The sequence below is a fragment of the Amphiprion ocellaris genome, chromosome 22, assembly GCF_022539595.1.
Source record: "Amphiprion ocellaris isolate individual 3 ecotype Okinawa chromosome 22, ASM2253959v1, whole genome shotgun sequence".
Taxonomy (NCBI): Eukaryota; Metazoa; Chordata; class Actinopteri; family Pomacentridae; genus Amphiprion; species Amphiprion ocellaris.
This window is the reverse complement of record NC_072787.1, coordinates 27,113,508-27,128,976: the sequence shown is the minus strand read 5'-3', so window position 1 is coordinate 27,128,976 and position 15,469 is coordinate 27,113,508. Positions and strand designations below refer to the sequence as shown.

At 39.7% G+C, this 15,469-nt stretch overlaps 1 protein-coding gene across 1 annotated transcript in view; it reads right to left on the bottom strand.

Moving 5' to 3' along the window:
• fars2 (phenylalanyl-tRNA synthetase 2, mitochondrial) overlaps window positions 1-15,469 on the bottom strand; it is a 117,832-nt gene that overhangs the window by 33,599 nt on the left and 68,764 nt on the right. Inside the window, exons 8-9 of the mRNA XM_055007294.1 lie at window positions 11,123-11,283; window positions 5,107-5,258 (exon numbers count right to left, since the gene is read on the bottom strand). Coding sequence (XP_054863269.1) covers window positions 5,107-5,258; window positions 11,123-11,283 — 313 coding nt within the window. The remainder of the gene's footprint in view (window positions 1-5,106; window positions 5,259-11,122; window positions 11,284-15,469) is intronic.

The following is a 15,469-nucleotide window of genomic DNA, read 5'->3' as shown; positions in this document are numbered from 1 at the left end:
TTTCAGGATTTTTTGGAAGATTTTTACTCATTTTTTAAAAAATATTTACAAGAATGTTCTTGCCAAATTTGGATGATTTTTTTTTTAAAGTAAAACTTTTAAGGGAAACTTTTAAGGAATTATTGTGATTTTCTTCCTGAAGTTTTTGCAAATTTTCAGAAATATGGGGATTTTTTTTGCTGAATTTTTGGATTTTTTTCAGACAAGGAAACAATATTTTTTGCTGCCTGTAAATGAAGACAACTGGAGGGTTAAGTCACGAAAACCGATTAAAAGCATTTTTGAAAATCAATACCTTCTATCAGTTCCCTAAAAACGTCCAAATTCTTGACAAAGACGAGACTCAAAGTTTAAAAAGACCAAAGTAGAAAGACACTGCATGAATGCGGTGATTAAACAGTTAATAAATCACTGATAAACTGGGTCTATCTATGTCTGCATCATGGCTCCACATGGAAAAGAATTGGACGAAAAAAATGATTGTGAGACTTCACAAAGATGGAAAATGATCCAGGAAGATGAACTAAAAGTCAGTGTCAGCAGTAATCAGGAGTGATTCAGGAAGATCAACTACAAATCAGTGACAGTGAACTACTTCCACCATCCAGCTGTAAAAACAGACAGCAGCTGCTTCAGACTTGGTCCAGGAGTTGTCAGAGGAAACCAGAGTTAGTGAGAAGCTCAGACACTTCAGAACATCAACCTCTATGGACGGAGGACAAAAAACTTGTCTGATGTTCGGCACAAAACTGCAGATTAAACTGTGCTAAAAGTCACGGAAAAACGCCTGATGAATGTTGGAGAACATTTGTGGTCAGATGAGACCAAAATAAATTAGATGGGCTCAGATGGAGTCCAGATGTTCAGTATTTAGTGTTCAAACAAATCATCTACTCTGATGACCGTAAAGCTCCATCCTGGTCTCCTCAGATCAGAGAACCTTTTTCCAGGTGACTTCAGAGTCTCCATGTCTTCTGGTGAACTCTTCCTTCAGAGGAGTCGTCCGTGTCTTGGTGGCCTCCCTCATTAATTGACCTTACTTTGTAGAAATGTGTTTTCAGCTTGACATAAGAGTCTTTTTTTGTAAATTCTTATCAGAAATTGTCCAATGATTCAAGGATGAAAAGCAATAAAAGGAGAGAAGTTCCAGAGCAGGTGAATTAGTTTCACAGGCAGAAGTATGACTTTGTGAAACACCAAACAGGTAGTTTTATTGACTTTCTAAATGGAACACTAACATCGTTTCATGTTAAATGTGCTCCTGAAACGGTGTGTAAAGTGTGTTTACGCTGCAGATCAATGTCTGCTCCTCTTGTAAAAATAAATCCAGCGGACTAACGCTCCTCTCGGGACGCCGTCGCCTTTCGGTCTCAGAGTCACAAACCCTTTGTTGTAAATCACTGCGACGGACGAGCATCAATCAATAAGGGCGGTTATTAAAAGCTGATCGGTTGAGGCAACGCAGACAGCCAGAGTCTGACGGGAACAAACATTCTGAGCTTCCTCATCAGCTTTCTGCTTCCACAGTACGAGCTGTTAGCAAAACGTAATCTGCTGACTAATGACAGCAGGTGCAGGGAGCTGGTGTCATGTGAAAGGTGAATAAATCAGCAGCGAATCAAGCTCCAGTTTCTCTTTTGGAAACTCTTTGCTGACAAAAATTATAGAACATAGTTAACCCAGTGAACTCTGAGCTCCTGTCTCATCTTTACTCACTCTGGTTCATTTTTCACCACAATCTAAAGTCCTGCAGCTCCAAGGAAACAAAATAAAGATGGAGAGAGAATCAGAAATGTCTTCTGTAGCAGAGAGTAACACAAAGAGACAAAAAAGACACAAAACTACATAAAAAGACGCAGAAATGACATAAAAAGAGCAAAAAATGAGATAAAAATGAGATGAAATGACAAGAAAAAACACAAAAAGTATCAGAGTATCAGAAACAACACAAAATGTTGCTAAACTGACACAAAACTATACAAAAAATGTAAAAATGACACTAAACAAACAAAAGTGACACAAAAAGTGGCAAAAAAGACCCAAAAATGACAAAAAGTGTCCCAATAATAGCAGCTGTCCTCCTAAATTTCCTGAACGCTGCACTGAACACCTGCATTGCACCTCTTTAATCCTGAATCCTTCCTCTGCTGCCGTTTCTCCACATCACTCTCATTTCCAGAACTTAACGAAGAAACAACGGTTAATTATCGTGATCGTTTCTCAGATTAGCGACACATAAAACACCTGCAGTGCTCCTCCTCCCTCCTCTCTGCTCCAGAAACACACTTTTCTACATGAGTTTTAGTCGTTCAAACACATTAAATGTCACAAATACAGATCAGTCCACCACAGAAAATAGTCCCTAAGAGGTCTGTAGTTTCCACATCAACTGTTTTACACCTGCATATATAGAATATAAATTCACATCAGTTAGAGAATTTGTGACAGCAGCAAGGAGACACGAAATGACTCAAAACGAACACTAGGAGACAAAAAAACACATAAAACCAGCACGAAAAGGCACAAAAAAGCCAGAAAAATAAGCAAAGTGACCACAGAAAAACAAAATGACATAAAAAAAGATGCAAAATGATCAAAAAGATGCACAAAACGACCAGAAAGTGATTTAAATTTTAAAAAATACATGTAAAATGAACACAAATCAATGTAAACTGACTCAAAACAACCACAAAGACAAAAAAATGAATTAATTTGAATTTTTACTCAATAAAAATTGGAACAACCTTGAATCAAACATGGCATTGACTCAGACACTGCCTGCAGTTCAGCCCAAAACGTCACGACTTTTTAATCATGTGACTGTTAGTCATGGTTGAATCATTGATAGATTAACAGTTGAAATGTTTTCCTCAGAATTATTTGTTTTTTACAGAACCTCTTTTATCGCAAACGGTTTATTTTTTGGCAAATTTTTGAATGAAATATGTAAAATAAAGCGATTTTGACAAAATATTATTTTAAGCTGCAATTTGCGTAATTTTTCTTACAGAACTGTACATCTCAGGTGAGTAGTTCAAGCACTGCCAGAAAGTGGGAAATCTGAGGAATTTTTCTGTTTTTACAGTTTCTTGCTGTGATAAACGGCGTAATTTTGTTGATTCTATTTGTAGCTCGTTCGAACGTCGTCGTCTGAGTTCACAGCGTCGAGTAAATCAGAATTTTCCCGTCAAGCTGCTGCAGAGTCTTCAACTCTCTGCACCCATTAGCTGCAAACCGCGAGTCGGTGTGTGTTAATGCATCATTGGAGGTGTGTGTGTGTGTGTGTGTGTGTGTGTGTGTGTGTGTGTGTGTGTGTGTGTGTGTGTGTGTGTGTGTGTGTGTGTGTGTGTGTGTGTGTGTGTGTGTGTGTGTGTGTGTGTGTGAGCTCGGCGGGGGGAAAGGTCGCCATTTAAAAGAGATTAAAACGTTGAAAGATGAATAGTGTCGGACATTTTTACGCACTGCAGGGCTGCACACACACACTGATGCAAGGTCGGACCAGTGTGTGTGTGTGTGTGTGTGTGTGTGTGTGTGTGTGTGTGTGTGTGTGTGTGTGTTTTCAGCCATAAGGTACCAGGCTCCCACTGCTGCCCTTTATTTCCACACACACACACACACTCGTACTTCCTAAAAAATGAGACGTCAACAGCAGCACTGCAGGACTGGAGGTGTTTCTTCAAGGACGGCTGAGACAGAGAGAGTCGCTTTTCACTGTCATTTACACCAAACGGACACTTTTACTGCACATACACCAGTGTATATGTTTTAGACCTGATTTTGTACCCAGATTTTGATCATTTTCACAGGCGATTAGCTGAAAGATCATCAGAAAGTTGAAAACCCAACATTTAGGATCTATTTTCCAGATTAATCTTTAATCTTCTATTGTCCAAGATGCAGATCACATCAATAAATCAGAAGGGAATGAAGGTGCAGTTTGTCTTTTGTAGACTCTTTGCTGAGAAAGATTACAGGAGATAGTTAACCCTCTGAACTCTGAGCTCCTGTCTCATCTTTACTCACTGTGGTTCATTTTTCATCACAATTTAAAGTCCTCTATGGAAACAGAATAAAGAAGGAGAGAACTCAGAAATGACTTCTGTCAGAATGACAACAGAACAAAAGTGACACAAAATGAGCTAAAAATACTAAAAAATGATGCAAAAAACCCCACAAGAAGTCGCAAAAACAAATTAAAAAAGACACAAAAACGATAGAAAAAGAGCAAAAAATGAGATAAAAATGGAATAAAATGACACAAAAACACAATAAGTCGCAAAAACAAAAAAGACACAAGAATGACAAAAAGTGGCAAAAAATGTCAAAAATGACAGAGAAAGCTGCAAAAAATGACAGGAAAAGATACTATAATGACAAAAAAGTAACAAAAATTACACACAAACAATACTAAAGACACAAGTAGTAAAAAAGAGACACAAAAATGGCACAAAAAGACAACAAACACAAATAAATGTAAAGATGACAGAAAAATCACCAGCCGTAAAGTGAAAACGTCTTTCCAAAATAGCTCAGAAATGGTCCAGATGAACTTAGAATGGCATTTTGACATGTCAGATTTGTCAAAATGACATATGGACATATAGAAATATGGATCCATCCATATATATATATATATATATATATATATATATATATATATATATATATATATATATATATATATATATATATATATATATATATATATATATATATATACACACTTAAAGGAGCTTTATGGAGACACAGTACCAATCTCAATTGAAAATTTTGCACTTTTTTCCATTTTCAATGGCAGTGAATGGAAAATTTGGCCTCTTCCGAAGCCACTTCATCATTTTTATCCGCTGAAAACAGTTTTTTCTGAGTCCTCACCAACTTTAGCAGCTGTTTTCTGGATATTTCAGGAGATATCGAACACTTAAAATAGCTTCTTGGTGTTTTTTAAGGCGAAAACAACAATATTCCCCAATCTGAAAACGTATTAAGTTTGGGTCATAAGAAACAAATCTGAACTAAATCTAAAAACACGACACTGAACCTCCAGCAGAACGAATGTCAGTCAGAGTAACGTGTTCCTTGGTGTGTTTTTGTGTGTTTTCCTACTTTGGGTGGGTGAACTCATCCACCAGCGTCACTTTCTCCACCAGATCTCCTCCGATGGACCGGACCAGCTCGTAGAAGTCGTTCTCGGTGAAGCCGTGGTCCGGCAGCCAGAAGGAGATGTCGTTGGAGAGCGGCGGGTATTTACTGAGCGGCTGAGAAAACAAACAAACAAACACGATGAGTGACGTCTCAGCTGGTGGCATAAACACAACAAATCTGGTCACATGGACTAAAAGTATAGATATGACTCATTATTAGACCCTGAAGGAAGAGCTTCAGACGAGGCAGCGACTCTTCTAAAGCTAACAGATCCATCACTGCTGGTCCAAATTCTTCTTGGAATGTTTTAATCTTTAATCTTCTAGTGTCCAACATGCAGATCACTTTATTCTCCACCAAACTGACTACATTTGGTAAGATTTGCTTTACCAGTGTTGGGACATGGAGTTCACATCATCAGGAATCTGTCATGATCTTTTTGTTACATCTGATAAACATTCTAATAGTGGTTGAATAGTTAGGTACACAAATGATTGGTTGGTTGGGTAGTTGGTTGGTTGGCTGGTTGGTTTATTGGTTGGTTGGTTTATTGGTTGGTTGGTTGGTTTATTGGTTGGTTGATTTATTGGTTGGTTGGTTTATTGGTTGGTTGGTTTATTGGTTGGTTGATTTATTGGTTGGTTAGTTTATTGGTTGGTTGGTTGGTTTATTGGTTGGTTGGCTGGTTGGTTGGTTGGTTGGTTGGTTGGTTGGCTGGTTGGTTGGTTTATTGGTTGGTTGGTTGGTTTATTGGTTGGTTGATTTATTGGTTGGTTGGTTTATTGGTTGGTTGGTTGGTTTATTGGTTGGTTGATTTATTGGTTGGTTGGTTTATTGGTTGGTTGGTTTATTGGTTGGTTGATTTATTGGTTGGTTGGTTTATTGGTTGGTTGGTTTATTGGTTAGTTGGTTTATTGGTTGGTTGGTTGGTTTATTGGTTAGTTGGTTTATTGGTTGGTTGGTTGGTTTATTGGTTGGTTGGCTGGTTGGTTGGTTGGTTGGTTGGCTGGTTGGTTGGTTTATTGGTTGGTTGGTTGGTTTATTGGTTGGTTGATTTATTGGTTGATTGGTTTATTGGTTGGTTGGTTGGTTTATTGGTTGGTTGATTTATTGGTTGGTTGGTTTATTGGTTGGTTGGTTGGTTTATTGGTTGGTTAATTTATTGGTTGGTTGGTTTATTGGTTGGTTGATTTATTGGTTGGTTGGTTTATTGGTTGGTTGGTTTATTGGTTAGTTGGTTTATTGGTTGGTTGGTTGGTTTATTGGTTAGTTGGTTTATTGGTTGGTTGGTTGGTTGGTTGGTTTATTGGTTGTTTGGCTGGTTGGTTGGTTGGTTGGTTGGTTGGTTGGCTGGTTGGTTGGTTTATTGGTTGGGTAGGTAAGTAGACAGATAAGTGGTTGGCTGGCCGAGCTGTTGGTTGATTGGTTAGATAGATAAGTATGTAGTTTGGGTTGACATGAATATTATAAATAGTTGCATAGTAAATCCAGATCCAATGTTGCATTAGACTGTTTTTAGACATCTATGATCTGTACCTCTTTAAATTGGAGCATTATGCACAGATATGTAGAGACCATGGAGGATATTTGTTTCTCCATATCTGGGAATTCAGCAGTTTGTTTTCTACAGATGATAGTTACAGTGTAAAATTTGTAAAGGCTTTAAAAATCTTGAAATTTGACTTGATGTGCCACGTTTCGAGTTTTCACACTATCTGAACATCATGCTACATGACGGTTTATGTAACTGAGCAACATATAACATGTAAGAGGAGGAAAGAACTGAAAAACAATGAATCTAAGTGTCTTGGGGAAAGGAAAAAATGTTTTCAAGATTATCTGGAACAGGGTTTGGCTGTATCTTGGACTCATTAAACAAAGACATAAAAATGTTGGAACTGAGGGATTTATCGACACATCAGCTGTACAGATGGGATGAAGAGGGGAATAAAAAAACAAGGGAGGGAGAGGAATATCCCAGGAGGAAAGAGGATTAAACATCAAAGAAACTGTGAGAATAAAGAAAGAGATGAAGTCTAAAGAGTAACGAGGAATGTGTGAGAGAAACCAGAGAGCAGAGATGAGGAAGGAAGAGGAGAAAGTGTAAAACACAAAGACAATAACACATTAAAGCTTCATCAGAACGACAGAATAAATCTGATGTTTTATGCAGCGCCAGACTGAGAGAGTTTTCTATCATCTGTCACTTGTTTATAATACAGAGAGAAGCTTTCCCTCTTGTTCCTCGCTGCTCTCTTCACTATTTTCCTTCCATTTTAATGCTGTTTATATTCTGATTTTAATATTCATCACTGAGACAAAAGAGACGAGGAAGAAAGGAACGGTGACACAATGATCCCAAAGTCTACAAAAATATTATATAACAGCACCCGTTTTTATTCCGGCCTTCAGTCAATATTCTGCAAAATAAAAAATCACCAGAAAAATATGATTAGAACTTTACCGAAATACTGCGGCAAAGGATGGAAGGCAGATGGGTAGGTAGTTAGTTGAATAGGTAGGTGGGTGGATGGTTGGTTTGTGGGTTAGTAGGTAGGCTAGCAGTAGGTAGGTAGGTAGGTAGGTAGGTGGTGGGTTTCTTGATTGGATAGGTAAGTAGGTTGTTGCTTTGTTGGTTTGGTCGGTAAGTGAGTGATTAGTTGGCTGACTATGTCAGTGGGTAGGCATTCAACTGGTTGGTCGTTTAGCTTTAGGTTGGTGGATTATTGACAAATTTGTTGTTTAGATGCACAGATGGGTCAGATTTAGGTTCACTAGTCTGTTGGTTGGTGATTTGTTGTACCTCACTAGTTTGCTAGGTACGTAGGTAGTTACATAAATTACTGGAAATAATGAATTTGACTAAAACCTTAAAAAGATCGGTATGGATATTAATTTTATTTAACATTTGTATCGTTATTTTAACTTTAATCCAGGAAGAATTGAAGGTTATCTGGTCAGGTAAATGTATACAGTAAATATAATTCAACAACAATAATAATAATAGTAATAATAATAATAATAATAATAATAATAATAATAATAATAGTTTTAATCTATTGATATACTTTGTCAAAAAAAAAACAAATGGAACAGATTGAATGCATCTGTCCTACTTTTAAATTACTACTTTAATGTATTTTTTTGGAGGGAGAACAGAAGGAAGGTTGGTAAATGTCCACATACTTTTGAGCACACAGTTAGAGGGAGTTAACTGACGAGGCAGTTTATACTATTAAGGTTTAGTGGCACTGGACAACTCCCTGGTGTGTGCTGTTTGTGTGTTTGCAAACATGGATACACAAACACAAACACAGACACACCAGAAGCCCATTTCTGGTTTGTGCCCTGGCGGTCACAGTTCATTACCTGTGGATCCAGGGTTTACGGGGAGACGTGGAGATGTCTAGGCCCAGGAGAGGTGCACTGACCCTCAGCAGGAGATGAGCTGAGCTCCCCTGGTCCCTCTGGAGGAACTGAGTTCATCAGTAAAACTAACAGAGGTGGACAGCAGCAGGAAACAAGGTCTGTACTTGCAGACATCCCTCCATTTCCTCACATCTTCGTCTTAACATCGCTGTTATGTGGTTATCGGAAGCAGTTTGACCTTTTTTCTTTCTCTTTCATTCTGTCTTTCACCGTGTTCTTTTTTGTTTACCTTCCTTTTTCCTTCAGTCCAACCTTGTTTGTCTTCATTTATTGTTCCATTCTTTCCCTGCTTCCTCTCTCAGTCCATTTTCTGCCTCTTCCTCTCCCTCCCCCTCCGTCTTCTCCTCTGTGCCCTCCAACAGTCACTCGAAATGCTCTTCATTAGAGAAGACGGGAGTCGACAAAAAGCACCTTTAGCGGGGACGGAGTAACCGCTGTGTGAACCTGAAGCTGTGCGCGATGATGCCGGTCGGGTCAGGGGAAGTGACTGGTGCCGGCTGATGTGAGCCCCCACTGTCACAATGTTTTATACATGAGGTTAAGAGGCCAGAACACACACGGGAAGGATAAAAGGCTCAAAGAAAAGTAACAACACCGAACGATAAGAAGTAGTGGGTTGGACGGTTGTGTAGGTGCTGTCGGTGGGCAGGTGATTGATTAAATATGTAGGTAATTTGGATATGCAGATAAGGCTGTTAATAGACAGATGTTTGTTTGGATAGGGAGGTAGATGATTGTTGGGCTAAATATGTAGGTAGGTGGTTGATTTGTTGGCAGACTGGATACAAAGGTTGGTATGTGCTTAGACAGATGTTCTATTGAATGGGTAGACTGGTAGGCAGATGTTTTTTTGGTTTGGTAGGTAGGTTTAGTGATTGATTTATTTGTTATTATGTAAGTAGGTAAGCTAGTGTTTTGTTGGTTGGCTCTGGAAGTGTTTGGTTGGTCAGATAGAGAGGTAGGTGGGTGGTAGGCAGGTGGGTAGGTTGTTAGTTTGAAAAATAGGTCAGATGATCAGTACGTAGGTGTTGTTTGGTTTGGTTGTGTAGGCAGAAGGTAGGTTGTTAATTGGTTTGAAAGACAGGTCACATAAGTAATCAGTACATTAGGTTGGTTGGTTGGTTAGGCAGATGGGTAGGTTGTTAGTTGTTGAGGAGATAAGTGGACATCTAACTAGTTGGATAGGTAGTTACAGGCAAGTAGTTGGTCATAAAGGTGGGTTAGTAGTTGTGTGGTTTGTTAGTTAAATAATTAAGTAAGAAGGTGGATAAGCAATTGGTTTGTTGGGTAGGATGGTAGGTGGTTCATGGGTTGGTATGAAGGTAGGTGACTGATTGGCTGGTTGGCTGGGTGGTTACTTTGTTGCTTCGAAAAATATGTCAGTCTATGTTCGTTATTTGAGTGGGTAGGCAAACAAGTAATCAGTAGGTAGGTAAGTTGGTCTTTTGTTGGGTAACTGTTTGGGTTAGTCGGTATTGGCAGGTGGTTGGTTGGTTTGTGGATTGCATAAGTACCTAAGTAGGTAATAAGTAATTGGTTGTTTAGTTGATTCTGGTGATTAGTTGGTTCATTGATTCGAAAGATAGGTCACTTCATGGTTAGGTAGTTGAGTGGGTAGGTAGATCAGTAGTTACCTTTGATTAGTTGGTTGGTTGGTTAAACGGGTAAGTAGGTAGGTAAGTGGTGGTTTGGTGTTTGGCTGTTTGGTTGATTGGTTGGTTGGTTGGTTGGTTGATTGGTTGGTTAGATGCGGAGGTAAGTGTGCTGGTAGATAGTTTGTCGTGGATCGGTAGGGAGCTTTGTGGTTGGATGGTTGGTTGAAAGGGTAGGCGGTTTGTTGGTAGATAGGCAGGTTGGTAGTTGGTTCGATAGTTGGGTAGGTTGGTAAGTTGGCGGTTTGGCGGAGAGGTAGGTCATACATTGGTTGGTTGGACAGATAGACAGCTGAGTGGCTGGTTGGTTGGATAGATATTTAGGTGACTTTGAGATAAAACACAATGAACAAAGTTGTCGTCCAGTATGATTCGCTAAATGGGCTAAACTTTCAATTCATCTTTTAGTTAAATCTTCATCACATTCTTTTATATCAACCTAATAAACAGGAACTTTTTCAGGGGTAAAGTTCCTCCGACACATTGTGTTTTGGTTTTTCACAGCAAAGAGCAAAGAACAATAAGGTTCAGTGAATTAGTCCGCTGACGCATCAAATGGAGCTCAGATTCCCTCTGAATGTCATCCTCTGCAAAAACCAAAAACAAAACCTGGACTTTGTTGGTAAAATATACACTGCTCCAATCTGATGACTGCTGCCCACCAACTACAAGAAAAACAGTATGTCTGCAGTTGAAGATTTTTAAAAATGCAATGAAAGTTGTCGAAACTGTTAGGAATTTATACACGGCTGCAACTCCGGGTACACTAACTCTGGTTACTGAAATTAAAAGAAGGACAAGAGCAGAAAGGAAGCAAAATGCTGCTGCTTTCATCATTAGACAAACCATCCAGACTCATGGGAAGTCAGCTCTGCCCTGTGTTCTGGTGTTGGTACCTGGAAGACGATGGGCTGGTGGATGTCCTGCACTCTGAACTGCTTCAGGAAGCGTTCGTCCTGACTCCAGAACAGCCGGATGTCTGGGATGCTGAACAGAATCATGGCCAGCCTCTCCAGGCCCAGACCGAAGGCCCAGCCCAGCTTGTTCCCGGCCCCTGCTGTAAAAACACACAGAGGAACATCAATAACCACGTTAACAAATGATTTTAATCAGTCAGTTAGATTGTCAAACAGCACCTGCCAGCTTAAGAGTTAGATATTCCCATCAGGAGCTGGTAGTTACCAGAAACACAGACAAATACCAAAAACGCCAGTGTCAATGACATGAGGAGAAGCTATTATTATTGCTATTGTTATATTAGCTGAATACCTACCTTTTTTTTTTTTTTTTTTTTTTTACAAAAATTTAAAATAATAACTATGAGATAAAGTTTTGCATTTTTCAACACATGAACCCTATTTAAGTTCAAAGAATGGACAGACTAATAAATGGTCAAATTGTTTATTGTAAACATTTTGTGGACTGTTTGACTATTAAACAAACTGGAACCATGTACTGCATCTTTATGCTACTCATTAGCATCACCATGCTACTCACTAGCATCCCTACGCTACTCACTAGCATCCCTATACTAGTCAGTAGCATCCCTATGCTACTTACTAGTATACTTATGCTACTCATTAAGTTCCCTATGCTACTCACTAGCATCCTAATGACACTCACTAGCATCCCTATGCTACTCACTAGCATCCCTATGCTACTTATTAGCTTCCCTATGCTACTCACTAGCATCCCTATGCTACTCACTAGCTTCCTTATGTTACTTTCTAGCTTCCCTATACTGCTCACTAGCATCCCTATGCTACTCACTAGAATCATTATGCTACTCACTAGTGTTCTTATGCTACTCATTAGCGTCCTTATTTTACCCATTAGCTTGAATATGCTACTCACTAGCATCCTTATGCTACTCATCAGTCTCCTAATGACAGAGTCCTGAAAACTCTGTCTGTGCCCTGAAGTAGACAAATGTGTTCACATATAAATGTGTTTCTAGGTTTGTGTGGATATTTCTGAACTGTGATGTCCTCACTAAGACAGAAAGACAGGCAGGTGTGAGTGTTAGTCCAGTAAACTCCTCTATATTGTTCAGGACTTCAACTTAACGCTGTCAATAAATCCATACAACCTCATCTGAGTGCCTCCAACACACACACACAGTTTCCTCAGTTATTCTGATACTGTGCCAATCAAACACGACTCCTCCACTGTTTTCAGTCAGAGTGTGAGCGATTGTGATTCCCTGAAGGCTGCCAGCTGGACTGCAGCAGCCTCCCGCATCAACTAAATCACATGTAGAAGACAGAAAAACGTGTTTAGGTAGCTGGTTTCAGGGGAGATGATGGGATTTGTCTGGACTGATTTCAGGTCAGCATCCATGTTACTCATTAGCATTGCCATGCTAATGACTAACATCCCTATGGTACTCACCCACGACCCAGGGCTAGTCATTAACATTTCTTTGCTCCTTGTTAGCATCCTTATACTTCTCTTTAATATTCTTATGCTACTCACTAGCATCCCAAAGCTATTCACTAATCCCCATGTCACTCATCAGCATAACTAGCAAGGCTTCTCACTAGCATCCTTAGGCTAGCAAGGAGTATCTTTAGGCTGCTAATTAGCATCATCCTGCTACTGACTAGTATCACTATCCAACTCATTACCATCCCTACGCTACTCACTAGAATCTCAATGCTATTCTATAGCATCACTATGCTACTTCTTAGCATATTCTTCTTACTCACTGTCTATGCTACTCATCAGCGTCCTGTTCTAGTCACTAGTATTACTAAGGTATTCAGTAGCACACATAGGCTGCTCACTAGCACCTTTTGCTACTCATTGTAGTCTCTTGCTACTCACTAGCATCTGTATGCTACTCATTAGCATATTTTTACTACTGAACATCATCCCAATGCCACTAACTGTTGCCCCTATGCTACTCACTAGCGTACCCAGGATTCTCACTTGAATTCTGAGGCTGCTCACTAAAAATTAAGTCTAAAGTTTCTGTTATACTACTCATTTGCAGACCTCGGATGCTCACAAATGTATTTTCTGCCCTTCTAGCATCCCTATGCTACTCATTAGCATCCCTATGCTATTCACTAGCGTCCCTATGCTACTCACTAGCATCCCTATGCTATTCACTAGCGTTCCTATGCTACTCACTAGCGTCCCTATGCTACTCACTAGCGTCCCTATGTAACTCACTAGCGTCCCTATGCTATTCACTAGCGTCCCTATGCTACTCACTAGCATCGCTATGCTACTCACTAGCCTCCCCAGGTTTCCCATTGTAATTCCGGTGCTCACTAAAAATTAAATGGAACATTTCCATTTAATTTTGTTCACTAGCATCTTTTCGCTCATTACCGTCCACATGCTACTAGCTAGCATCCCAAAGTTACCCACTGATGTCTGAGGGTTCTCACTGGAATCCCATTGGTCTCAACAGCAGTTTCTGCTTTGTAAACTTGTTGGTGCGGTATTTTGTTTAGTTTTCAGAAAGTTCTTCTGCTACTAAGAGGCAGCAACCGCAAATATTTTATGTTTTCATGCTTGATGTATTGATTACATGAAATCTGATTATCTGAGCAACAGACAGAAACAGTCGTGACTCCAGAGTCTGCACACAATCAGGATGAAACATGATTAAACTCCAGAAAAGTCAATAATATCAGTCTGCAGGACGGTCGGTTTCACATCTGTCAGTCACTCGTTTTTCAAACAGCACGCTCCTCATTTCAGAACAAAATTCTTCCGCTGCTTCGAGGCAGGTCGAAGCAAAGGGCAAGTGCTCGGAGGAATAAAGGATTATGGGTAAATCCGAGGATTTGGGGCGTTTTTGGCCTGGGACCCAGATGAGAGAGAAGTGGTTCCTCTCTATGGACGAAGCCTAATTGAGACAAACCTGTCTACTTTTTGAAGTGCAGACCCTCCGGAAACTGAGTCCATGACCCCTGTCAGGGCCGTGAGCTGCAGTTTAAGAAACACAGAGCAAGAAATATTCATCCACAGAGACAGAAACAGCTGGGACTGAAGCCTGAAGTAAAGTTTGTTCATTCAGTAGGTGGATTCTAAGAGGAAAAAAGATTAAACCACAGACTTCAAAACCAGTCCAAAATCAGGTGAGAAAAAAATAACCTGAAAACAGTCTAAAACCAGCTTAAAACAGTTGAAAAACAGACTAAAACTGCTTAAAACCACATAAGCCAGTCCAAAACCAGTTAAACCAGCCTAAAACCTGCCAAAAACCAGTTGAACCAGTCTAAAACAGTCCAAACCAGCCTAAAACCAACTTAGAATTAGTCAAAGAAACAGTCTACACCCAGCCGAAACCCGTGAAAAAATCTGGTAAAAAAAAAAAAAAAAAAGAAGTTTAAAACCAGTTCAAAACCAATTAAATACAAGCCTAAAACCAGTTTGGAATGAGCCCAAAAAGGTCTGACAATAGTCTAAAACCAAATCTAAAACCAGCCTAAAATTGGCTTAGAAACAGTGCAAAAAAGGTCTGAAACCAATCCAAAACCAGCCTATAACCGCCAGAGAACCAGCCTAAAAATGGCCTGAAACTAGTCCAAAACCAGTCTAAAACCAACTTAGAATTAGTGAAAAAAAACTGTCCAAAAACCTGCATGAAACCAATTGAAACCAGCCTGAACCCACTCCCAACAAAAGTTATTCCGTTATGTTAAACAAAATGTATTGGATTAAATTAAACATCACAGTCTGGTTATATTCCTGCTTAGTGAGATATTTAAATCTGGACCAAAGCGCTAACCAAACATTGCTAGTTAGCATCCAGCCTGCTAGCGTGGCTACTGACAGCCCTGGATCCTTAAAGAGATGAAAGCTGCCGTCTGATTTCTGTCTAAAGTGGAGGAAACACTTTAATCCTGCTTTGTACTGTCCATATTTCACATGTGAAGGCTGCAAATCCCTCTGAGTCGCCGCCTCCTCCTCGTCACCGCAGAGGATTTAACAGGTGAAATCAATACGGGTCGGAGGTTTTTAACCGGATCCAGCAGGTGGACATAATCAAGCCATCAGACAGATCACACCAACACCTCTCAACAGCAGCATCTTTTAATGGATTTTTTCCTACTTGGCAAATGGAGACTCTCATAACAGAAGCATTGTGAGGCTAAAATGAGAATAAAGGTGGCGACTAAGCAACCGAAGGATCCTCAAATTGTTAGAATTCATCAGAGCTGGAGGGGAAGTCATCGCCGCTGGAGGAGCTTCCATCTTTTCTGCTGTACATCGACTGAGTTCAG